The sequence below is a fragment of the Martes martes genome (genome assembly GCF_963455335.1).
Source record: "Martes martes genome assembly, chromosome: 8".
Classification (NCBI taxonomy): Eukaryota; Metazoa; Chordata; class Mammalia; order Carnivora; family Mustelidae; genus Martes; species Martes martes.
The window spans coordinates 7,962,862-7,989,935 of NC_137895.1; the positions used below are offsets into that span (position 1 = coordinate 7,962,862).

General features: G+C 36.6%; 1 protein-coding gene across 3 annotated transcripts in view; it reads left to right on the forward strand.

Moving 5' to 3' along the window:
• Positions 1–27,074, forward strand: part of ST13 (ST13 Hsp70 interacting protein) — a 56,359-nt gene that overhangs the window by 25,320 nt on the left and 3,965 nt on the right. For all 3 annotated transcript variants that reach the window (XM_080811265.1, XM_080811263.1, XM_080811264.1), the window contains exons 2-10: positions 4,950–5,007; positions 7,479–7,554; positions 9,511–9,581; positions 13,302–13,368; positions 19,431–19,515; positions 19,653–19,763; positions 22,470–22,572; positions 24,046–24,162; positions 25,714–25,762. In XM_080811265.1, the coding sequence (XP_080667391.1) occupies positions 4,950–5,007; positions 7,479–7,554; positions 9,511–9,581; positions 13,302–13,368; positions 19,431–19,515; positions 19,653–19,763; positions 22,470–22,572; positions 24,046–24,162; positions 25,714–25,762 (737 nt within the window). The remainder of the gene's footprint in view (positions 1–4,949; positions 5,008–7,478; positions 7,555–9,510; positions 9,582–13,301; positions 13,369–19,430; positions 19,516–19,652; positions 19,764–22,469; positions 22,573–24,045; positions 24,163–25,713; positions 25,763–27,074) is intronic.

Below are 27,074 nucleotides of genomic sequence, written 5' to 3' on the forward strand. Positions count from 1 at the left end.
CTTTCAACAAACTAATAAGGAAGAAACTTAAGTTAGAATCTGTCAACGTTGTATGTGGTGGTGTTTTTTTCCTCTAAAGTTTCTCAATTTTTTTCCTCCACTAGTTTTCTAACTATGGTAAGATTTTGCGTATATTATAAATGTTAAATTCTGAGATCACTTACAGTTACTGCAGTACCTTAAAAACTGTTTCTGGTAGTTAACAAGAATACCGTTTTTGTAACAGGAAAACCTACGAGATGCTAATTTCAGGACTAGGAGGTTGGGCCTGGATGTCAGTCGGTTTTTTCCTCTTGAATAACTTGATAATCCAAATGCTTCACTTTAGATATTTGTATGTTTTTAATCTTTTTTGTCCATCATAGGAAAGAGCCTACAAGTACGTTGTTTATAATATTCCAGGTAAAGTTGGATGTGTATACCATCGGAAGAAATGGTTGATGCCAAGACTCAACATTATACTGAGTATATACACTGTTTTGTTCCGCTGCTGGGGACGAAAAAGGGAGCTATGAAGAAAAAGCTGAAACAAATCTAAGAACAGTGTAGCTTGGGCTGGAGTGATTATGGCTATCTAGAGAATTTCAGTTTAAGGCTTGGAAAATATTGTCAAACGTTATTTCCGGAAAATACTTATGTATCTTTTTTTTGGGGGGGGGACATTTCACGTATGTGGGGCGCCAGGGTGGTCAGCCACCTTCGGCTCAGGTCATGATCCCAGGTTACTGGGATCAAGCCCGGCGTCCAGCTCCCTGCTCAGTGGGAAGCCTGCTTTTCACACTGCCCCTGCCTGTGTTCCCTCTCTCGCTGTCTCTGTCAAATAAATAATAAAATTTAAAAATTTTTTCACATAGGTAATCCTTTTTTTTTTCTTTTTCTAGTCATCCATGTATGTTTTTCTTGTGACATCCTAAATTTTTGGTTTAAGTATGGGATGAAGCATGTTGGCATGCGTAAGGGCCCTATTCTGAAGCTTTCGTTGTCTCTTTAAAATTTTTGTTTTTGAGGCTTTTGCTTGAAGTGCATCAGTTTCTCTCTGCCTTCATGTCAGCCTTTTTTTTTTTTTTAAAGATTTTATTTGACAGAGATCACAAGTATGCAGAGAGGCAGGCAGAGACAGAGAGGAGGAAGCAGGCTCCTTGCTGAGCAGAGAGCCCCATGTGGGGCTTGATCCCAGGACCCTGAGATCATGACCTGAGCTGAAGGCAGAGGCTTAACCCACTGAGTTAGTGCAGGGTATATAATATAATATATATAATATATATTATATAATATATATATAATCCTATAAGTGCAGGATTATAGGAGGTTGGACTGAACGTGGAGACTTCTGGGTCCAGGAACGTTCCAAGGCCTAATCTTACTATAAAGGCTCCTGAAGTTGAAACCATATCAGAGTTTTTCTCTGTTCGTACTAGAGTAGTTGTAGGTACCCAGGTTTAGACATTGAAGAACAGTTTGTTTAGTTTATTTGTGTATTTACAAGAATTTTTACCACTGTTTATAGTTTAAAATTTTATTTGATGTTAAGAATTTAACAAATGAAAAGAGAAAAAAATAAAAAACTGGAAAAAAAGAATTTATTTAACGACATTGTTAATTGGACAAAGAGAAATAAAGAATTTTTTTTGGCTCAGTCTGTGAGGATCCAGGGAGATAATGATGTTTTTAGTGAGTATGTTTGGGGTATTTTGGTTTTATTTATACGAAGAAGCATTTTTTGAGACTGTTATTTCATTTTATGGTGATTTAAGATCAGAGGGATTATCTTTGTGTTGTAATCCCCAGCACAGTGCATGGTGTATGGCTTTGCGGTAAATACTTTAAATGAAAGGAGCAGGATGCACTTCTGTTTGCAATGAGTTGAGAACACAGAATCCAATTTTTTGTACAGGTGAATAATAACTATGACTCAGAACAGTTCGAATGTATCAAATTAAGAGAATTATGAATGAGGTCTTGTGTGAGTCCATATGAGAAGGGTCTCTGCACCAGCCCTACTTGGTGGCATAAAAGCCTATACTGGTAAAGTCCAGTTTGCAGTGATGGGGAGGGAATTAGCATGTTTTAAATCTTGGAAGCATTAAATGAAATTTTTGTACCTATAAGTTGGTTTTAATCTTCCTACGGTAGTTAGATTTTGTAAGGTGAGAAACTCTAAATGTAGCTTATGAATAACCTTCTTGTGTTCTTTTTCCTCCCTATTTTAAATTTTTTTTTAAAAGTTGAAATTTGCAGGAAAATTGAAATACAGTGCAAACATTTTTCCTGCAACGGTTTCTAGTGTTGTGCCCTCAGCACCATTGTGTATTTCCTACAATTCAACGATAGTCTCTCTAGTACAGCCACCAAACTCAGGAAACTAAGAATGATGCATTAATGCTATCTAATTCTCAGAATTCCATGTTGCACTTTATTGTTGTGACTTCTAATCTCTATTCTGAAAGAATTCTTCTATCATTCATTGGCTTTCATGACCTTGGCAGTTTTGCATATTACAGGCCAGCTATTTTAGATAATTTCCCTCAATTTGGTTTGTCTTTGTTTCCTAAGAATTAGATTTAGCTTAACGCATTTTTCTTAAAAGGTTTACTTATTTTATTTTTATTTATTTATTTTTTAAGATTTTATTTATTTATGTGACAGACAGAGATCACAAGTATGCTGAAAGACAGGCAGAGAGGGGGAAGCAGACTCCCTGCCAAGCAGAGAGCCCGATGAGGGCTTGATCCCAGGACCCTGGAATCATGACCTGAGCCGAAGGCAGAGGCCCAACCCACTGAGCCACCCAGGCACCCCAAAGGTTTAGTTATTTTAGTGGGAGAGAATGAGAGTGTGAACCTGTTCGAGCAAGTGGGGAGAGGGGCAAAGGGAGAGGAAAAGAGAGAATCTCAAGCAGACCCCAAGCTCAGCCCCAGAGTTTCATCTCACAACCCTAAGGTCACAACCGGATACATAAGGGACTAAGCCACCCAGGCACCAACATAATATATTTCTTGGTAAGCCTGTCACTTCCCAAAGTCTTAATTTAATATAAGTTAGATTGTTGTGGCTGTGTTTGAAGGTCTCCCTAAATACTTTCCTGAATGTTGCCTTTTGAAACTTAGGAAAAACACGGCTTAAGAAGCCCTGTGTCTTCATTAAAAGTTCACTGCAAAAGGGGTGCCTGGGTGGCTCTCTGCCTTCACCTCAGGTCTCTGGGATCAGGATTCCCTACGGCAGGCTCTGCACTCACCCGGGAGTCTGCTTGTCCCTCTCTCTTGCACTCTGCCCCTCCTTCCTCGTGATTTCTCTCTCCTGCTGTCAAATAAAAAATTTTTTTGAAAAAAAAATTAACTGCAAAGAACTATTGTTTGAATACTGTGCTCTTTTGAAAAGTAGTTTTTGTGTAGATCAGAATTTTAAAGAATTTTGTTTATATGCCTGTTTTCTTATTAAGTCATTTTATTTTGCTGAATTGCAAACTAAGAAATAAGATTTTTTTTTTTGTAACTGTCACATTAAACTGAATGGGGAAAGTGTGCACATTTTTCGTGATCGGTGCTTAACAGTAAATTCCAAATTTTGTCTGTTAGTGTGTTTGCTGTTTTAGATTTATAGTTTCACTTCACATTGGCTTCATTTTGTAAGTGAAAGACAAGCCATGGGGTGGGAGAAGATACTTGCAGCACGTAAAACTGACAGAGGGCTTATATGCAGAGTTTACAAAGAATACCTACAGATATATGACAGAAAATCTAAAAGCAATAGGCTACTCAGGTGGCCAATAGATAAATGAAAAGGGACTCAACTACAATGAGATACCACTATACACCTATCGAAATGGCTAAAAATATAAAAGATGGAAAATAGCTAAATGTTGGCTCAGGTGTGGAACAACTGGATTTTTAAGGAATAATTAGCATAATTCTTGCGCACTGCTAATACAAGCGTGAATTGGTAAAGGAATTTTGAAGAATCAAATCCATTTCCCGTTTGGAAAACAATATCCATTTAAATCCAACATACACGTATCTTGTGTCCGGAAATTCCACCCATCTAAAATGAGTGTAAATGTGGATATAACTTTAGTTGTAAAGAATTAATAGCTGAGGGTATTTTGAAGTAGATTCCTTTCAGTTTTCCAGGTGAATATTTCTCTCTTTTCCATAAAAGTTTAATGGCTTTTTTTTTTTTTAAGGCAAATTTAGTTAAGTTCTTGTGACCTCCAGATAATGTTGTGGAGGAGTGCCCTTAATCCGTTGAACATTTTAGTCATAGGACTGCTGCATGGGGCCCATTTACTTCAGAGTCTGACCCAAATGGAGCATTTGGCACTAATTCTTCATAATCTGTTTTCCTCCTTGTTTTTAAGTTACTTGTGTGTAGTTCATGGTGTTGTCCTGGAGTATTTGGGAAAGGACTTACAAGGCCAAGGGGAAGTGTTAATGGGTAGATTGTAGAAGGGATGAGGAGAAAATCTATACTGTGAGGGGCATATGAAATACAAACAGAAAGAATACAAACAGGACATTTTGAATTATTATACTACGACTTCATAATTATTTCATAAATTGATTATTTGAATTTAAGTGAACTCTTAACTAAAGTTGAAGTTTGGATTCAGTATACCTGCTGAATTCTGAACTAACAACTCGTACATAGGGTATTTGTCATTGCATGTTTTTCTGCCTCTTCCTCTGGGAGTGGGCATAGGGAAGCTATATAATTTTATTAGGCTTATCAAGGCAAGGAAAGGGTTAGATTTTTGTTAGCCAGTATGCTAAAAAAAAATAAAATTTTAAGCTGAAAAAATTTAATACTGGAGCATTCAAATTGAGTTTACTCTTAAAGGTTTGAGAAGGTAACCATCTGAGTATTTGTCTTTTTTTTCCCAGTGTATAAATGTTGCTTTGCTCAGTGAATTTTAATTTTCTAAACAAATATCTTTTTTTCTCATCTTCCTCAAGCATGGGGGGTAAAATACCACCTGCCACTCATAAAACTAAATCAGAAGACAGTATCAAGGTAAGTTATGAATTTCATCTATATGTTTAGTGATAAAGTACTATAAGGTTTTTAAAGTGCTGCTCTCAAATTACCACTCCTGATTTCCTCAGGATCGCTTAGAAATAAGATCTTCGTAAAAGATCTTACTCTGTTGGACATGGAGGATCTGAAATCTGATGTAACACGGAGAATTTGGGGTGAATGTGCACCGTGTTTGGGAATAAAAGCTTGTGTGTGTGACGTGCATGATCTGTGGGTGGTGAGCTCTGTGACTGTGCCTAATGTAGTCTTCATCATCTTTGCCTCTTTAGCACCGAGCACAGAACTTTATGCATTGTGGGTACTTGGTTAAAATTTGCGAAGTAAATGAAAAATAGTCCAAATCAGTAATTCTTAAGTTTTTCTATCTTATCACCTGAGGATTATTTCTGAGTATGAGTCAGCATATTCGCCCAAAAAAGGCACATAATAGATTAGGAGGAGCTTACCGGTAGCTGAAGTTTAAATATGGGGGTGGGTGTACCCTTAAGACTGCTTTCTTCAAGGGAAGAGTGGGGTAGAGGGAACAAAAAAGACTTCTGGTGGCTCATGAGAAAGAAAGCAGAAAACAGCCTGCTAGCTCCTTTAAAGTAGGCAGGAAACCAGCCCTAACAATGGACAGAGGAGGGGATTAATGCGGAGCCAAGCTTACAAGCTCTCTGAGCACTCATTTTAATTTCATTTTTATTTCTGATCCTCCTCCAAAGACCTTTCCCATTCTTTTTTTTCTTTCCTTTCTTTTTTCCTTTCTTCCTTTCCTTCTCTCCCCCTTCCTTCCTTCAAAACAAAAATGCGTCCTTCAGAATTCTTATTTCTGTTTTGTGTTTTCACATCTAAATATTTTTCCCCAAGTTTCCTTCCTTCCTTCCTTCCTTTTTTTAGAGCGAGAACACGAGGGGTGGGGAGAACAGAGAGAATCTTAGGGAGACTCCCAAGTTGAGCATGGAGCCCAACACTGGGCTAAATCTCACGACCCTGCAGTCATGGCCTGAGCCAAAATGAAGAGTCAGACTGAGCCAACCAGGTCCTTTCCCTGAGTTTTCTGATTAGTGGACTTCAGTTGATAAGAAAATTAACTATTTTATTTTTTAGAACCCTAAACAAAGTTCATCTATCTGGATATGAAATCAGAAGTTCTATCTTTGAACAAGAGAAGTGAGAGAAGTTAAACAAAAGCCCCAAAAGTAGTTACTCTTATTTTAGAGGAGTCATTTGTCAGAGTTTACTAGTTCCTGATAGGATGCCTTTGATAGTATACCTAGATAGTATATGTATTTTTTAAGATTTTATTAATTTATTTGACAGACAGAGATCACAAGTAGGCAGAGAGGCAGGCAGAGAGAGAGGGAGGAAGCAGGCTCCCCGCTGAGCAGAGAGCCCAATGTGGGGCTCGATCCCAGGACCCTGAGATCATGACCCAAGCCGAAGGCAGAGGCTTTAACCCACTGAGCCACCCAGGCACCTCCTATATAGAATATTTTGCTATGTGGTAAACATGTATGAAAACAAAATTATATTTAATCTGTGTGTCTGCTAAAATATTTTGTAAGAAAACATTCTGATTTGGAATTAAATGCTAAAATATTTTGTAAGAAAACATTCTGATTTGGAATTAAATGCTAAAATGTCTGACACCTGTAGGGTCTCAACACATATTTGGTAATGACGTTGGGTTTTGATTCTAATTTTTAAGAATTACAAAATAGCAACCTATATAACTGGTTACATAATTTATACTAATACAGTTAGATGACAAATGGGGTGTGCTAATTGTGATATATTCTTTATGAAACAGCATTATTAAATGGAAAGGTCAAAGTGCACAGTTGTCTTGTATCTGCATTGAGAATATCTAATGGTATACTCCAGAAACCACACTGGTTACTTATAGGGATGGTAAGGAAATTTGGTTTTCATCATGTGTACTTTGAAATTCTTTGAATACTCATCATTTGTGTATTATGGGTCCATTGTTCCGTATTTGAAATTCCAAACTCAGAACCATTGAAAATGTGAAGATTTTTAGTGTATTTGCTTGTCAGTAAAGTATAATCTGAACAGATGTGAGGCCATTTATAGTTTCCCACTTGTGAATGCTTAGACTTTTTTTTGCAGGGGTAATACGTTGATTAGGGAGAGTTGTGGACCACAGAGCCTGTTGAAAGTGCAGCATGAGTATGGGTTATGTATTTGTGTTAGCTTCCTACAATCCAGCATTTTTTAAATTCTAAAACTTGTTTAAAAGGTTTGGAGGAGGGATTGGACCTATTCTTAATTTAAATAGAGAAATGAAAACAAAGCTAAAACAAGTTTACTAAAACAGTATAAGAAGGGTTACATTAACAACTGAAATATAATGTATGTGAACAGTTTATATATGTTTTTATAAATTATATATTTATTGGTGTGTTGTTATATACTGAAAGCATTATTTGCCTTCCCTTTGGTAGGAAGAAAAACCAGATAGTAAGAAGGCGGAGGAAAACATAAAGACAGATGAACCATCAAGTGAGGAAAGTGATCTAGGTGAGAAGATGGTATAGTTAGTTTGTATTTGGTAATCTCATGATAAGATCCTGTGCTGATTTTTACTAAATTGACTTAATCAGGGCTAATAGAAATGTAACATAGCTGAACTACATCCAAAATTTAAAATTTTCTAGTAGCCACATTAAAAAACTAAAAATTAAACAGATGAAATTAACTGAATGTATCTAAACTAGCATATCTAAAATATTAACATTTTAACGTGTAATCAGTATGGAAAAATTATTAGTGAGATCTCCTTTTTTTCATACTAAGTCTTCAAAATCCAGAGTATATTTTGTACTTACAGCACATTTCAGTGCAGGTATTAGATATTATATTTTTGTGTAAATATTTGATGTATATTCAGACTTAATTAAATTTGTAGTTGGGTTACATACCCAAGTTGTTCTAAATAAATGTAAAAGTTTTCCAGTAACTGAATCAAGTACCGGAAAATTATTTTCTTGTTACTACTTGGATCCACATTGATAAAACTTGTTCATTTTAGAAGAAATGATATGCCATGAGTTTGGTTGTTTTTTGTTTGGACGTTTTTCAGGCTGCAGAGTGACAAAAATCTTTTCCTAAATTGGGAAGTCCTTTGAGACTATAAATACATATCCCAGTTACTAGATGGGCAGTCTCTTAATTCATAGACTGTCTAAAAGCTAAAGAAATGTATTTGTAATTTTTAAAATTTTGATCAGTTGATCTTTGATACTGTTAGAGAGGACCTCTCGTTTGTGGGCTTAATTGATGATCTTTCACTTTTTGTAAAATACCTTTTTCAGTCTTACAATTCTCCAACAGTTTTAGCTATGATAATATCTTACCATCTCTTCATCCAAAAGCAATTTCTTTTTTGTGTATGAATTAAGCTTTTTTTTTTTTTTTTAAGATTTTATTTATTTATTTATTTATTTGTCAGAGAGAGAGAGAGAGAACAGGCAGACAGAGTGGCAGGAGAGGCAGAGGGAGAAGCAGGCTCCCTGCTGAGCAAGGAGCCCGATGCGGGACTTGATGCCAGGACGCTGGGATCATGACCTGAGCTGAAGGCAGCCGCTTAACCAACTGAGCCACCCAGGCGTCCCATGAATTAAGCTTTTTCATAGTTAGGCAAAGTTATAAGTTCCATTCACTAAAGTTTTCCTGTTTGACAATAATTTGAACTTCAGGTTGCTGATTTCAGTTTCTTTTTTCTTTTTTTTTTAAGTTCATGTATTTCATCTGTATACCCAATGTGGGTCTTGAACTCAGAACCCTGAGATCAAGAGTCACACGCTCTTCTGACTGAACCAGCCAGATGTCCCTCAATTTCATTCTTTTTTGACCGTCAGCAGGAAACATTCAATTCACTCTTATTTGCTAAAAAAGTCTCTTAATATTGTCTGTTATTTTGAAAAGTTTTTCTTATTGAACAGTTGTTTTCCTTTATTGTAGCAAATTATAGTTGTCTGTCGTGAAATTTATGACATCTCTCTTTTCTAGTTTCTTTGCTGTTTGGTTATAGTGCTAGCTTTAGAGTTAGAGTCTGCATCAGCATTGTGCCTTTATCTTAATTTATTTGTAAAAAATGTTTATTATGATTTACATCATCACTATAACTTATGCCATCTCCATAAAATATTTTTTAATATATTACATTGATGTGTAGAATAAAATACTTGAACTGAATCATTTTGTTGATACTAACTAAATCAGTGGTGTGTCTCTGTTTAATACCAGAAACTATGCACTTGCCAACATTTCCCACCACAAGACAGTGAAAAATACCCGAGATGATGCAACAGTTAAAATGAAATGTAATCTTAACAAAATTTAATGGGGAAATACTTTACAGTGCATCAGTTTAAAAATTATCAGTTGGAGTGGGTATAGTTGATTAGTTTTTAAGAGTCCTATGCAGCCAGTTTGGACAGCACGGGTCTTACTGTCATTTCTTAATTTTGGCAGAAATTGACAATGAAGGTGTGATTGAACCAGATACTGATGCCCCTCAAGAAATGGGAGATGAAAATGTAGAGGTAAATTCAGCAGCTTATTTTGTTGTAAGGAATGTGAAGGTCCCATTTACTGCAATGATTTTGTGACATAATTCTGCCAGGAAAAGAACGTACTGAATCTTTCTCTGACTTACAGTATTTAGGAAAACATTTTATTTTACTGCTTAAAATGTTTGTGAAAGTTCCCATTATGTTTACTCATACTCTAACGATCTCAGAAATCTTTATTATTTCCTGTTTACCTGCTTTTTCAATTTGCATCTGTTTTGACTACTCTTTAGGTTAGAGTTCACCTAAAATTTATATTTAGAAATGAGATTGCTTATTAATGGGATATCTAATATCCCATTGTTTTCCAAAATGGTTTTATCACAGTGGGTACAGTTTTACCATCAAGGTAGTGAGAATTGGTTCTTGGGAGGGGGCTTGCAAAAAACCTTAGATACTACAGTGGTTAGTCGGCTTCCAGAGGGTCGTAACATACATGCAGTGTGTCTCTGTGGTATTAAAATGGAATGTGGGAGTATTAAAAAGTGTCTCTACGGCTCTTTGGGGGTTGATGATGAACCAAAGGCTTGAGAAACACTGAAATTGTGTAACAGTGGTTTAGAAGCTTGGTCCATGTCCTCACCAACACTTGATGCTATCAGATTTCATCTTTACCAGGCTTATGTGAAATGGTATGCCTTTGTGGCTTTTAACTTGTATTTTTCCAGTTTCTAATAAAGTTGAGCAAATTCTAATATTTATTGGTCATTCACAGGTATTTGTGAAGTCCTGTTGTGACTTTTCCCATTTTTCTTCTGGGTTGTCTTTTTTTCCTTCCTGATTTATATTTATTTCCTTCCTGATTTATAATCCATTTTATGTTCTAGAGACTAACAATTTGTCATCTATATGTGCTCCACGTATTTTCTGCTAGTTTGTGGCTTGTTTTCACTTTATGTTGTCTTAATAAACAATCTTTTAGTACAGTTAAATAGATTATTCTTTTATATATTATGCTTTCTTACCTCAAGGTTACAATTGTTGTAATAAGTAATTTTTTCCTTCTGAAAATTTTATGTTAACCTTTAACTTTTAATCTACCTGGCAGCACATTTTCCTCACCAATGCCGAAATACACTGTTTCATATATATGTGCCTCACTTCTGGTGTTGTGTTTTTCTTGTCTAATTTTTTCCATGTACTAATGACACATTGTCCACGTAATGGCTTATTATATGATAGGGGGACCTCTAACAATTTAGGAGTATTTTGGCTGTTTTGTTGGCCTTTCTTTTTCCATATAAATTATGGAATATTATCAACCCCCGCCCCCAGTTATATGTGCAGTAAATCTAAAATCAAGTTCGGGAGAAGATACAGCTCACTGTTTTGATTAACTACCCATGAATATGTAATTTTTAGATGTTTCTAATTTTTAGATGTTTTCTGATGTTGTTAGATAATTTATTAGCATATTCTCCATAAAGATCATGTGCATCTTTAAGAAATACAGGTACTTTTTGTCACTGTTTATTATGAAAAGAATTTTTAAGAATTTATGTATTCTATTGTATTCTGTTGATGATGTATCAGTTGACATGTCAGGTTTATAACATTGTATTTGCACTACTTGGAATATATTGGGCATTTTAAATTCTAGGGTTAACTTCCTTTAGCTCTGGAACATTTTCATCTAGTATCTTTCAAATATTGCCTCTTCCCCATTTTCTCAACTGTCATTCTGGAGTCCTAGTTAGGTATATGTTAGATTTTTTTCCCCCACTATTGAATACTATTTCTTTATCACTGCTGAATTATATATCAGTCATTTGGCTGTTGATGTTTGAATTTGAGGGCCTATGTTTCTCATCTTTATGCCTTACTTTGATTCATTTTAAAGTATACTTTGTTATTTATAATTTCCTTTCTTTATTCATTTTCAGAACTTGACTTTACACATTATAAACTTCGTCAAACTCTTCCTGGTTTTATTCTTTTATTTTTCCTTACTCTTGCTCATTGAGGAGGTACCTTGTTTACTTGTGGATGGTGTGGGTATGTGTATTTTGACTGCGTGCACATGCATGGGTATGTGTGTTTTTGACCATGAGTTCTTTGACATTTCATCTGGAAAAGTTTTTGAGGCCTGGGTAGAAGGTGCATTCCTCCAAAAAGGAAAGTGTTTGCTTCCATCAAACTCTTGAGTTGGAACTACCAAGTCAAGGACCACTTTAAATTCTCAGCATGGTTCTTTTGTTGTTTGTGTAATTATACAAGTATTGGGAATTCCACTAGAAAGCCTGGCTTATCATTATGAGTTTACAGGGGAAATTTTTTTTTTCTTCTTGCTAGTTGGCTATACCTTTCTTTGGGACAGGTTTATTTTTGGTTTGTTGTTATGCCTGCAGGTATAGGCATTGGGGAGTTCAGATTTATTGGAGGGTGCTGATTAGACAACATGCCTTCTCTTCACTTGAATCTTCTTTCATGTGTCCTGCACATTTGAAAATAATTGCAAGGTCACCAGGTTTGACACCTGCTGAAAGGGTGAAAGCAGATGGATCATTCAGCTCCCATACTGGATTTCAGGTCTTCATTTAATCTTGTTCTTTGAGGATTTCTACGTTATTATGTCAAAGATGGCTCTTAAAGTTACTCAGGGCATCAGGTGTAACATACTGCCACAAATTGAAGTTGTTCCCCACCCCTCCCCATTTGGCTTTGTTAGGTTGTCTTATTATCTGGTAGAATGTGTCTGTTGTTTTTTTCTTTTTGTTTTAAGAATATTTTTAAACTTGTAGGAATTACTTCAGATTTATTGAGTAACTTGGGGTTAGGTTGAAGTACTCAAAAAAATCTTTCCATGAACATAGTATACATCTAGTGTTCTTTAATAGAATTTTACTTTTTTCCCTTTTTGAAAGTCTTACATGTTCTTAGAATCGTATCTTGTTCTGTCCTATTTTGTAACTGATTTTTGCTGATGTGGAGGAACTCTTGGTTTTTTGTGTTCCTGTGTTTCTGAGGACTTCATTGAATTGTTTTAGTAGCTCTAATAACCCGTCACGTCTTAGACTTACTAGATAAACTTGAAAACAGCTTGGTATTTCCTTTCAGTTCTTAAACCTACCAAATCATTTTCTTAATTAGCCAACACCAGTAATATTTTACACAGTGATTGGTGATAGAGTAGGTCTTTTGCTTTTTGTTAAAAAAACTACTTCTTAACCTTCCGTTTAGGTGGGGTGGGATGTTTGCTGTAAGATTTTGTTACTAATGATCTTTGTATTGTCAGTATCTTGTACAGTGCTCTGTACTGTATAGGTACTCAGTAGATGTTTGTTGGAACAAAAGAATGAGACATTTTACTTAAAATTTAAGTCTAACAGGAACTAGCTGTAGTTACATCTTTACAAGGAGAATTGAGTTTTAGTATTTGAAAAACTAGAAAGGAGTTGGTGAGACAAGGGCAGGGACATCCTCCTTAGGTTGGTTGGGAGGGAGGGGGTAGCAAAGTCACGTCTAAACTAAAGGGTAGGAAGTGAAATTTATTGTTTATATATGAAAGATTAAAGCTCATCCTGTGTAATTTCTTATTAATCACTTACCATAGTTATCCTCTTGCTTCCTGGAGACTAGAGAAGAATGAATGAAAATGGGGGTTGTGTCTACCCCATCCCTAAGAAAGCCCAAGCTGCTTCCTTCTCTTTGTTTTCTCTGTTACTTCTAAGTTGACCTACAATTTCCCCCTAGATAACCGAGGAAATGATGGATCAGGCAAATGATAAAAAAGTGGCTGCCATTGATGCCCTAAATGATGGTGAGTGATTTTTTTCCTCTTTGCTGTATTTCTATGGTAGTCTGAATATTCTTTTTTTTTTCCCTGCAGCAACTGTAAAATAGTGGGAAAGTGGAAGGGAACTTAAATCTATTGAGTATCTTGTACTGGAGAAGAAATTGTCCTATTGTCTATCCACCCATTCCCCCCCTTGATAAAGAGGCTGAAGTCACTCAGGTATCAATTACCTTGCCTTACGGCACGGACACATCCTGATGTGAATGGAAAGACTCCTTTCCTGACTAATCCTGGTGTTCGTCCACTGAGGAGAGGCTTTAAGATAAAGGTGAACATTTTTCAAAGAAAGTATTATTAGAACAGTGGCTCTTAACTTTTTACAAAGCAGCACCCTTGACAAATGATGTCCATTGGCATAATGTTCTTGTTCTAATCTTTACGTGTTAGATCCTCTTCAAAAAATCCTTTCACAGTGGGAGAATGCTGGTAATAGAGTAAGCATAATATTTAATCAGTTAACAGTTTGTAAGAACAAATCATTTCTTAGCTTGGGTAGTATGCAGACCCCGTCATAGCTTTGTGGTAGTGTGTCACAATGCCATTGTGGGAGAGCTGCTATTGTCTAATGCTGATGTGCATTTGGACTTCATCTGTAGACTTAGAAGATGACTAAAGTTTTAGAAAGTTCAGTATTGATTGCTGTTCCAAGTCGGCAAATAAAAAAATTTTTGCTTTCTTTTTTTGTAATCTTACCACCTTAGTTTAGGTCATGATCCTATGTTTATGCCATTGCATTAGCCTTAATAGTTTGCCTACCTGAAATGTCTATTTCCTTTATTGCTTTCTGTTCACTGTCTCTAGATTATTCTTTCGTAGAACCGTTTTTTATTTTCACACATTCCCTTGCTTGTAACCTCTGACCAGCGTTTGCATACTTTTTGAAGATCTTTATCACAGCATTGGACCTGCTGGAGTCCGATCCCATGTATTGCCTTCCCAGCCTTGTTCTCTTCTTTTTGAATATTAACCTTCCATTACAGCCAGACCTCGCTGTCCTAGAATTTTCCTATAACTTGTGCTCTGCTGCTTCTTTCTAAAGCTCTTCTTCACCTATTTCAGCTTCTAATTCATACTCATCAATTGATCCCAGCTACTTTCTTCCTGGCCATTCCTTTCCCACAGTTATCTTTTGATTTTACTACCACTTAAGATTTCTATTTATCCAACATTTATTTTGTGCCTTCTGTCTACCTGACAGTTTTGTTATTTTTTAATGTGCATTATTTCATTAAAACCTCATACTACTCCCTCTTCACAGGTTCATGAATAATTTGAGGGATCAGAGGGTTTTGACTTGTGCAGGATCTTACTGTGCCATGATATCAACTAATTGTTTTTGTCACTTGTTTTGGCATATTGTCTTGTGTTTTTCAAATTTGTTTTATTTATTGCCTAGCCATTTTTAATGAAAATGAAGCTGTTGCACCATCTAAAAAGTCATGTTCTTGTTTTTCCACATTTCTTTCTAAGCCGTGTTCGTGCATAAATTTAACCTTGTTCTAATTTTATTTTATTAAAGATTTATTAACTTGGGGCACCTGGGTGGCTCAGCGGATTAAGCCTCTGCCTTCAGCTCAGGTCATGATCTCAGGGTCCTGAGATCGAGCCCCACGTTGGGCTCTCTGGTCGAAAGGGAGCCTGCTTCCCCCTCTCTCTCTGCCTGCCCCTCTGCCTACTTGTGATCTCTCTCTCTCTCTGTCAAATAAATAAAATCTTTTAAAAAATGATTAATTAACTTATTAGAGAAAGAGAGACAGCATGAGCAGGAGGGGCAGAGGGAGAGGGAGAGAGAATCTCAAGTGGACTCCACACTGAGCGTGGAGCCTGACTCTGGCCTTGATCCCAGGACCCTGAGAACATGAGCTGAGCCAAAACCAAGAGCAGGACACATAATTGACTGACCCATGCAGGCGCCCCAGCCTAGTTCTAATTTTACAATAAGTGCAATTTTATAGCACATCCTAAAGGGATAAAATACTAGTATTCTAAGCCAGGGATTGTAGATTCAGGCCTCACCTTGGGTTGGAGGGGCAGAAATACAATTAAATACTGAACGTAGGAAGCCAAAATGCCTGGATTTGAATCCCAGGTCTGGCACTTACCAGCCAGATAAACTTAGAGAAGTTATTCTTTGTCTCTGTTTCTGTTTCCTCCTCCTTTTTTTTTTCTGTTTTTAAGCAGCTTTTTTAAAAAGATGTATTTACTTGAGAGTGTGTGGGCAAGCAGGGGGAGAGGGAGAGAGAATCTCAAGCAGACTGCATGCTGAGTGTGGAGCTTAATCTCATGACCCTGAGATTGTGAGCTGAGCCGAATCCAAGAGTAGGACGGTTAACTGACTGAGCCACTCAGGCGCCCCTTTTCTCCTTTGTAAGATAAGGTTAATGCTACCTACCTAGTATATTGAGTCATGAGGGATAAATGAATAAATACGTGTAACGTACCTATGTACATTAACGTAAGGTACCATTGTTATTAAGGTCCTGGTATTAATAAAGTGTCAGTAGTCGTAATTTAAGTAAGACCTCATTAAGTCTTTTTAGCGATCACGTTACTGGTAACGTTGTTAGGCTTTTTCACTTCAGTATATTTATTTAAAACTTATATGTTCTAGGCAGTGTTTTAGACGTTGGATGTACAGTGAGAAAAGCAAAACAGACCAAGTTCTTTACCTCATGGACCTCATACATTACTGGGGAACAAAACCACATTTATAATTTGATACTGGGTGGTGATAAGCACAATGAAGAAGAACGGCTGAGTAGAAGAATAGTCAGTGATGGAAGCTGCGTTTTGCACACGGTGGTCAGAAGAGCGTAGGATGAAGTGAGCAAGCCATGTGAGGACGAGCCTCTGAGACAGGGAAGAACACGTGCAGACGCTAACTGGGGGAGCACCTGGGGCGAGTACATGTTCAGGGAATAGCAGAGAATCCTTGAAGCTGGAGTGTAGTGAGTGAAGGGGTAGGAATGGTAGACACTGGAGAAATGCGGTCAGAGAAGCACTTTGGGAGACATATGGGGGAAATACGTGGTAGGAAAGTGGTGAGGAGGATAGATCATTAAAGATCTGTAGTAGATCTATAAGATCTCTTGTAGACCATACTAAGGACTTAAAAAGTTTTTATCCTTAAGGATGATGGGAAGCCACTGGGGGGGTGTTGTTGTGAGATGGTCTTTGTTTTTGTTCTATTTTTGAATTGGAGATCTTCATCGTGAGATGCATTTACTTTTGAAAGGGATTATTGTTGCTCTTTTTTTTTTTTTTTTAAGATTTTATTTATTTGACAGAGAGAAATCAGAGCTAGGCAGACAGAGAGAAGGGGAAGCAGGCTCCTGCTGAGCAGAGAGCCCGGTGCGGGGCTCGATCCCAGGACCCTGAGATCATGACCCGAGCCGAAGGCAGAGGCTTAAATCCCTGAGCCACCCAGGCGCCCCTATTGTTGCTCTTTTATGTAGATGAGATTCTAAGGGCAAATAAGGGTATGTTCATTACAGAAGAACCCAAAATGAGTTGATGTGCCAGAGATACACTTGAGAAAATGCCTGAGAGGAAAAATAGGGGAGCAGGGAGAGCCAGAGGAGTTTGGAAGTCATTTAGATAGTCATGTAGGTCTTTACCCCTGTATAGGAGAAGTCTTCAACTAGTGGTATGTTTCTAAAAAGTCATGATAAGCCAGAGTTGCCCACTAGAGGATTTAACAGTCTCACAATAAAGGACCAGTCTTGGTATCCTAGCTGTACTTAGTCATTAGCTCGGAGCAACTTATGAAGTGTAGCCTTGAGCACAGAACATGGGGTGTTCTCAGTCAGCTGTTACTCCCAAGGGGAGCTAGGGTGCATTTTGATGATCCTACAAAAGGAATGCAAGAAATTGAGTGCAGGTGGCCAATAATGATGGCCTGGATTAGGGCAAAGGTTCCCAGATTTTCTCTGTTTATAGTGCTTTTTCAGTCCTGATTTTTTAACAGAGCTTTTAAGCCGAGAGAAAGGCTGTAAGGTTTCATTGATAATGTAGTTAGGTCCAAACAATTTAATAAGGATGTTGTACCAACTTAGTGATTGCAAAATAATACACAAATTGAAAGAATATATTTAATCTTATTCTTAAGCAACAGTATTTATTTTCTAATAAGATGTACATATATGTTGGGCACTAAACAACTTACCAAATCTTGGCATCCTGTTGGACACTGCCACCCTCATTTCCTGTTCCACATCTATTTTTCTGCAGTTCTTGGTTGTTTTTGTTTTTGTTTTGTTTTGGTAACAACCAGTAAAAACAGTTTTTTAAAGATACCATCAAAAGGAATGTAGTGATGCAGTGTTGAAGCTGTGAACTATATTAAGTGAGTAGTTCATGCAGTGCTAACATTCTGTCCTGTGGCCCTTTGGTTGCGGTGTGGAAACTTCAGGACTAGGGCGAGGAATGGTTTGATTCTTCTTCTTCTTCTTCTTCTTTTTTTTTTTAAATACAGACTTACTTATTTTGGGGGTGGTAGTGTGAGAGGAAGAGGGAGAGAGAACCTCATGCAGACTCCCTGCTGAGTGTGGAGCCCAACCGTGGGGCTTGACCTCAGGATCCGGAGATCATGACCTGACTGAAATCAAGAGTCTTGGATGCTTAACCAACTGAGCCACCCAGGTGCCCCAGGAGTGCTTAGATTTAGGTATATTTTGAAAGTAGAGCTAAAAGGATTTAAGTGTTAGATTGGGGAGTTGAGAATGACTCTCTATGATTTGGGTGTTTAAGTAGATCAGGAGTTCACCAAATTACAGCCTCCTGTTTTTGTAAAAATGTAATGGAACATGGTGAAACCCATTTGTTACGTGTTGTCTGTGACTGTTTCCCCACTGCAGTAGTAGAGTTGAATGGTTATGATTGTTATGGTCTGCGAAGCCTGAAATAATTCTTGTGTGGCCCTTTCCAGAAAAGTTCACTAACCTCTAAACTAGATTGAATGGAAGAGCCATTTATTTAGTTGGTAATATAAGGATGAGAAATAGATTTTAGAGATAGGGTTGGAATTAAGAGTTCAGTTTTTAACATGGTAGAAGTGAACTGCCTATTAGACAGTCAAGTGTAATAATTTGAAACAGGCTTCTGTACTAGTACTTAGTAAGACTCTGTTCTTTGCTTTGTTTTATGAGTTCTCCTAAGGTCCTTTACAGATTTACTGGCTGGATAAATGTATTTTCCAAAGTGAACTGTGATATTTACTTTAAAATTCTGTGTTTGTCTTGCCCCCCCCCCCCACCATGTTTCCTGTGTTCAGGACTAAGACTTCATGCTAAGAACTATTCTAATTGTATAGTGTATTTTATTTGTTCAATGACTTCACTGAAGGCACTTAAGCACAAAGAAGCTAACTGTGAGAGTAGGATACAAATGAATTTAAAATGAGGGTTACAGGCTTTTCATGAATTCTAATTTTTTTGAATTTTACACCATTCCTGTGAATTCAGATAGTAATTTTTTTAATCAACCCTATAAATTTAGTATATTTCCTTATGGGATAAAGTTGATTTTATTTTTTTCTTAAGTGTAAAAAAAATCATGAGTCCTACTAAAAATGTGGTATTCTGCTAGGGAATTATGTATCCAAAAATTGTCTCTATCTTGAGTGATTTGCCATATAGATGTGGTAAGACTTGCTTTGAAGAGCCATTTTGTTGTTGTTGTTGTTGTTTTCTTTTTAAGATTTTATTTATTTATTGAGAGAGAGCGCGTGGGAAGCAGCTGAGGGAGAGGGAGAGAGAGTATCCCAAATAGACTCTGAGCTGAGTGTGGAGCTTGACGGAGGGCTCTATCTCACAACCTTGTGATTATCACCTGAGCCAAAATCAAGAGTCAGACTTAATCAACTGAGCCACCCAGGTGTCCCTGAGGAGCCGTTTTTATATACTAATTTAGAATAAGTCTTTTTTAAAAATTGGACTAAAAGAAGAATGTGGAAGACTAGTAGGGTAAGGGGTCAACATTTTTGTTAATATTTTTTATTCTTTATTTCTCTACTTGTTTTACTTCAGGTGAACTACAGAAAGCCATTGACTTGTTCACAGATGCCATCAAACTAAATCCTCGCTTGGCCATTCTGTATGCCAAGAGAGCCAGGTGAGACCTATAAACAAAAAAAAATCCCCTCATGAAGAATTTCTGCTCGTTTATTTAAATAGAATTGCTTCTGTGGTGATCCCAAAGGTGTTATTATTGGAAATGAATACTTTTTAATATCACACTTATTTTTTTAGTGTCTTCATCAAATTACAGAAGCCAAATGCTGCCATTCGAGACTGTGACAGAGCTATTGAAATAAATCCTGATTCAGCTCAGCCTTATAAGTGGCGCGGGAAAGCACATAGGTAAACAACAGAATTTCATTATTTTCAGAAGTTTAAATTTTAAATCTTTTTATTTTAAGATTTTATTTATTTATTTGACAGAGACACACAGCGAGAGAGGGAACACAAGCAGGGGGGGAGTGGGAGAGGGAGAAGCAGGCTTCTCACTGAGCAGAGAGCCCAGTGTGGGGCTCGATCCCAGGACGCTGAGCCCAGGGCAGACACTTAATGACTGAGCCACCCAGGCACCTTAAATCTGGCGTTTTAATATGCTTTGAAAAAAATGAAATTGCTTAAGGATTTAATTTCAAAGTAGTAGTTGCTTAATATGAAGAATTGAGAGAGTATAAGGAACAAATAAGAAAATAAAAATTCTTTTTTTTCCTACAAAGAAAACCACTATTTAGGAGTTTTTGACCATGTATAGCCAAATTTAAGGTAAGGATCAAAATTGTTTCTAAAAAAGAGCCGAGCCTTACAAATTTTCTCTTAGTTTTAGATTTTCTTCGTGTAACCTAACATTAAATAACTGATATGTTATAGAAGAAGGAATTCCTTATTTTCATACTACTTTTGTTGCTGTTAGGTCACCTGAAAAATCAGAAAAAGGGGACAGTAAAGAGGTGAATTTATCTTAGATTAGTCATCATTCCTAGAAATTAAACTTAATGTTAAACAAGTGGGTATTGGTGACTTGAGGATGAGATGTCCAGTGACACTTACGTGTTACATGAATTGGAAGGGTGTTGTACTCCCAAGTATGGGTGGAAATGAAGATGGATATGCTTGGGACAGCTTTATTAGGTTACTCAAAAGGAGCCCCAGTGATTATGAAGACACGTGTCAAAGATAGAGGTGAAAGATAAGAAAAAGATGTATTTCTGCTCTGGAGGTCAGAAAGCTCATGCATTGTGGTGTGACCCCAGTAGTCTTTGAGTGTTTCTTTGCTGCCCTTTTTTTTTTTTTTTAATTGATTTGCCTTCGGGTACAAGGTAGCATGAACTCATCTTGTGTTCTTATTGTCCCAGACTCAGAATTAACCACTTCTCAAAGACACCAGCGTTCATTTTTGTGAGCATTATATTTACAGAAACCAAAGTTTGGCCATAGGTGTGTTTGTTGCCTGTGATGTATCAGTATTTCTGTTATTTCAGTGAACAGAATAGAAAATACGTTTTTTAATTTTTTTAAAAAGACTTTATTTATTTGAGAGAGCAAGTGAGCATGATGAGCACAGGGGGTGGGGCAGAGGGAGAGGGAGAAGCAGACTCTGCTGAGCAGGGATCCTGATGTTGGGCTCCATTCTAGGACCCTAGGATCATGACCTGAGACAAAGGCAGTTGCTTAACGGACTTGAGCATCCCAGGTGCCCCAGAAAAAAATTTTTTTAAATAATGATTTTAGGGGATCTTATGGAATCTTGAGTTTATACTGATAAATTCAATTAAAATCCAATATTAATATTGTTTTCCTTTTGCATTTTTAAATATTATTTTCCTAGACTCAAAGTCTTTATCCATATATATTTACTTGTGTTATTCTGTGATAACATGAAATTGTTTTACAGTCCTATGAAAATAATATTCTAGGTAAAGTTGAATGTTTTCATATTTGTTGCCACGTTTATCCTTAGAATATATCCCACTTAAGATACACAGTCAAAATACTGTTTAAAAAGTTATGTGACTTTCGGTGTGCCTGGGTGGCTCAGTTAAGCGTCCTGAATCTTTTTTTTTTTTTTTTAACATTTTATTTATTTGTCAGAGAGAGTGAGAACAAACGAGGGGAAAGGAGAGGCAGAGGGAGAAGCAGACTCACCACTGAGCAGTTAGCCCAATGTGGGACTCAATCCCAGGACCCCAGGATTATGACCTGAACTGAAGGCAGGCGCTAAACCAACTGAGCCACCTACGCGTTCCAAGCATCCCAAAACTTGATTTCAGCTCAGCCATGATTTCTGGGTCATGGGTTCAAGCCCTGTGCAGCCAGCTTTGGATTCTCTCTCTCCCTCTCCCTCCCACCTAAGTGCACACTCACTTTCTCAGTAAATAGATTAAGTGTACATGTGTATGTATAGGTTAACTTTTTTTCTATATGCTGCACGCTCAGTGCGATAAACTGCTTTTAGTTTCTTTTCTTTCCCTTCTTGTTTGTATTCAGGTTTACGGGTTGCTTTATTTCTGTTAATTCTGTCTTAATTTTTTTCTTTACATATGTAAAACATTTGCATATTTAATGAGTCAAAACTGAGTTGACAGGTATACCCAGAGAAGTCTCATTTCCATTGCTATCCCCTGTACTCCATTCTTACCTTCTCCCACCAACCTTTAGTTCCCGATTTACCTTTTCTCTTCTTTCAATAAAATGTGCACACATGTAGTGTATGTTATGTTAATCCTGTTTTTAAGGAGTTGAAATTGTTGAATGAGCTTGAAAATTGTAGTTCTACATAGTTTTTTAAAATTTTATATTTTGAATTAAGAAAGTAATTTTTTACGTTTTTAAATGTTTTTTAGAAAACAGCTTTATAGTTGCCGAGGAAATTAAACTCCCAAGTTTTTATAGAGTAGAACATAATAATTGAATTGGTTTGTGAAAATTTATAGTTCAAATATTTTAACTTTAAACCTCTTCTGTAACAATTCCTTTTTTTAATAAGGAAGAAAGACACCACCACATTAGTGGATGTGTATAAAAGGACCCTAAAATTAATATAATCTGTTTCAGACTTCTGGGCCATTGGGAAGAAGCAGCACATGATCTTGCCCTTGCTTGTAAACTGGATTATGATGAAGATGCTAGTGCAATGCTGAAAGAAGTTCAACCGAGGGTATGTTCAAGTAGAGAAAGGGAATGTCATTACTGTGGTGCTCTGTGGCTCTGATACTTAGCTCCTGGCAGTAATTTACCGGCAAAACAGATAACAAAGAAAGAAATGTTTGGATATTTCCATCTGTAATTACTGAGTTTGTGCTCAACTCAGGTAATGTCAATAGGTTGTCAAGCCTACTTCTCATGCTGCGTTACAGCAAGCTCTGTTACTTTGTCATCTGCAAGCCTACAGTAGCGTTATAACCAGAAATTTAGAAATGGAAAAGGGAGCATCAGTCACGTTTACAGCAGGGAAAGAAATAGAAAACATACAAAACATGACCCAAGGTTGTGTCTGGTCTGTCCTTGTTTATTGTAGGTATATACAGCCACTGTGTAAAGCCTGAGGGCCTTGTGGAAGTTAGCAAGTTTCATCCTTTTTAAAATGATAATACTGACTTCAAAAGCTCTAGAATACTCTGTTTTAAGGTAATTATTAAAATAATTTTAATGCATTTACATGGTAAATTCTTCAGTTTTGTGGGGTGTTAATACTACCAAGAATTTATTCCTAAAGGTTATAAGGTATGGAAACCTTATTGAATTTCACGTATCTACAGTCAGAGACTTTTTGATTTCTTTTTTCCTCTCATAACAGGGCTAACTCCAGTAAGGTTATGATGAGAGATGGTCTGAACATAGATTCTTTTTTTTTTTTTTTTAATTTTATTTATTTATTTGACAGATAGAGATCCCAAGTAGGTAGAGAGGCAGGCAGAGAGAGAGAGAGAGGAGGAAGCATTCTCCCTGCTGAGCAGAGAACCTGATGTGGGGCTCAATCCCAGGACCCTGGGATCATGACCTGAGCTGAAGGCAGAGGCTTTAACCCACTGAGCCACCCAGGCGCCCCTGAACATAGATTCTTTAAAAATAATGATAAACAAGCTGAAGTAGTAATCGAGTATGAGTGTCTTACATTTACTTTATTTTCTAAATAATGGATTCCATATACTTGGCTCAGGCTATGTGCTGGTCCTGGTACATATATTATCACTTAATCCTTATAACATTCTGTGAGACATAAGTATTTCTCTTCCCTGGCCCCCCTCATTTTATGGATGAGAAAACTTTCAGTGTAGTTAGACTGTGGCAAATGACTGGTGTGTGCGTTTCTAATCTCTACCTTCCCTTGGCCAGTATCTGGCTAGAATTGTGCAATTTGAAAGCCTGTCATCCTTGCGATACTTTTTTGAAATTTATAACACTTCTAACTTAACATCTCGGCCTCTTTTCCTTTATTTCACAGTGGACTTGTTAAAGTGTGAGTTATGTAAGGCCTTTTTCTATAAGGTAAACCTGTCACTATTCAGAACTGTTTGTTGAATTTAACACCTCTCCACAAAGAAAAATAATCTTTAACAAAACTGGTGATTTGGGTTGCCCTTACTCAGCTTTTAAAGAAAACATTTTTTCTGTGGCTTTTTTCCCCTAGGCCCAGAAAATTGCTGAACATCGGAGAAAATATGAGCGAAAACGTGAAGAGCGAGAGATCAAAGAAAGAATAGAAAGGGTTAAGAAGGCTCGGGAAGAACATGAGAGAGCCCAGAGGGTAAAGTTTCTGTAGCTAAACCATTAAAGGGGAATAAAGTAGATTAGAGTTTGAGGATATCATTCTAATTCCTGGCTTTTATTTAATGCTGGCTTCAGTTATGTAGGGTCATACTACTTAAAGAGTGTTCGTTTCCTTCATTATTTCTAGTTTGTAGCGGTATTTTCTTAAATTCCTAAGCAAGCTTACATATCACCATTTTATATTACCTTCTTGTTTGTGCCCTCCTAAAATTGGGAAAATTTTTTGCTCAGGTAATTAAAACTTGTCAGTATTACTTGTTTTCTTGGGGCTGCTTGCCCTAATTTGTTGAATTTTAGGATTCCTCCTGCTCCAATAGTGAATTCATAGCTATTTAAAGTAGACTCTGGCTATTTCTTAATTTTTAGTCACAAAGTCATAAAATTTAGAAAAAAGTTGTTCATAATTCATCCACAATATTGTTACTGTTCTTAAGGTGTTTCTCCTTGGTTTTTTTCTATATTAGCTTTTTGCATTTTGATGCTATCAGTTTTCATCGAGTTATTTCTTTATCTTTTTCTTTTTTTTTTTTAAAGATTTTATTTATTCACTTAGGAGAGAGCGAGAAAGAGAGATAGAGTGAGAGAGCATGAGAGGGGAGGTCAGAGGGAGAAACAGACTTCCCGTGGTGCTGGGAGCCCGATGTGGAACTCAATCCCAGGACTCCGGGACCACAGCCCGAGCCAGTAAAGGCAGTTGCCCAACCAACCGAGCCACCCAGGGATCCTCATCTAGTTACCTTTAATATTGTCAAATAAAAGGATATAAAGCTGTATTATAATTATATAGCATTACTTCCTAATTTTTTGTCATTTAATATTAAATATTAATATTTAATTAAGTCCATAAAACTAATTGATAATTATATGGAATGAATTTAGTAAGATATAAAGTTAATATTAAATGCTTTTAAAGCATCATGCTTAGTTTTTTGGGTTATAGTTACTGTATTCAGAAGTAATTTTTACATTTATATATCCTTGATGAATTCATAACTAGTTATGAGGGAAATTTATATACATATTTTCGTTTACTTTGTTTGCTGACAATAACAGATTTGTAAACCGTGGTTGTGTTTGTTAAGTTATGTAGAGAAAGTGGAAAAGATGAAATTGGGAAATAAAAATCATTGGCAGTCTTCATAATCTAACCGTGTGCTTTCATTTTGGAGTTTAACAACATTTAGAATTTACACTTTGCATAAGCATAGACAGACATCAGTACTGTGAATTGCTTTCCAGGTGTTTTGTTTGTTTTTTTTCCTGCTTCTAGTAGAAGTAAAACACTACTTGGTATCATTACCAAAAGTAGTGCTTATTGACAACCTAGCTGGAAAATTTCAAAAGGGGATTTGGGGTATGTGTCCTTTAGCTCAGTATTGCCATTTGAAACTTGTCATTCTCTTAAGTCCTTTGACTAGCTGAAATTTTTTATAATTTTTTCATGGTTTTGCATGGGTAGGATACAGGTAGACCGTAGATGCCCCACCAGCACCACACTATATGATTTCTTTATTTCTTTGTATTAAAGGAGGAAGAAGCCAGACGACAATCAGGAGCTCAGTATGGCTCTTTCCCAGGTATTTTTAAAGAAAATTTAAAACTATTTGGATTGTAAATAATTGGAGAATATTCTGATTTGGGGACTCAAATATGTGTATTATATTTAGGGCTATTAGTCCCTGGAATACTGAAAAGCCTTTAGAATGTTAGCCTCTAGAAAGTTTGAGTCTCCTTTAAAGGTCGTATGTTAGTAGAAATACAGTGTATTATTTTCCTCATGCTTTGAGCAATATACATTTTTATAATAGTTAACATTTAATGAAGTCTGAGCATTGTTCTTTTTCTAAGAGACTGTGAATTGATTATGATGTATTTTAAGTATTTCTCAATTGTCACAGTGGAATTTTATTCTGTTACACATTACAAATTTATGATATACTAGGTAAAAGCACTATAGTGGGATTATTAAGCATAAGAAATATTTGGGTCTAGTGTAAAAATAAATACAAGCTCCTTTTTGTAAATGTCAAGTGATTAGATATTACTAGGGGGGCAAAGCCTTCAGTGATAGCAGAGGCCTAGCTATATGATACAAGTAGAAGAGCAGTTAAAAAGGCACTTCAAGAACAATTTACTTCCTAAATGAGACAGTGTGAAATTTAAAGACCAGGAAGAGATTTTTGTAAAGTTTTAATTCTAATGGGGAATCAGCTGCCTTCAACTGTTTCAGTAGTAACCAGCTTTCTCTGGAGGAAGGTTTACAGAGGCATTTACACACCCTTTGGTGGTTACGTGCCACTAGCTACAACATAAATTTACATGGGCAGAGGCTAGAAAAGATAGCCTTTATTCTGAAAAGTTCATGTGCCAAGCAACTTTAAAAAGAAAGAATATATATTGGGGATGACTTGCTGTTTGAAGAAAAAAGCAAGAAAATAAATTGCAGTTCATAGTTTACATTCTGCTTAAAATAGAAATAATCTTTTATCTGGTACCTTTGCTTTAGAAAACAACCACTAGTACAGTTTAGTACTAGAGGTAATTTTTTGTTATGTTGTTTTTTTTTGTTAATAAATTTTTTTAAAGATTTTATTTATTTATTTGACAGAGATAACAAGTAGGCAGAGAGGCAGGCAGAGAGAGAGAGGAGGAAGCAGGCTCTCCGCTGAGCAGAGAGCCGGATGCAGGGCTCGATCCCAGGACCTTGAGATCCTGACCTGAGCCGAAGGCAGAGGCTTTAACCCAGGCGCCCCTTGTTAATAATATTTTATTATCTAGATTTGATAAGTGTCCTGGTTAACTCTTGTTGCCTTGGGCCAGTAATTTTTTTTATGGGTAGAAACTAGTTTTTCAAAGTCAGTAGGGACAGCAAGAGAAAATAGAAATTCT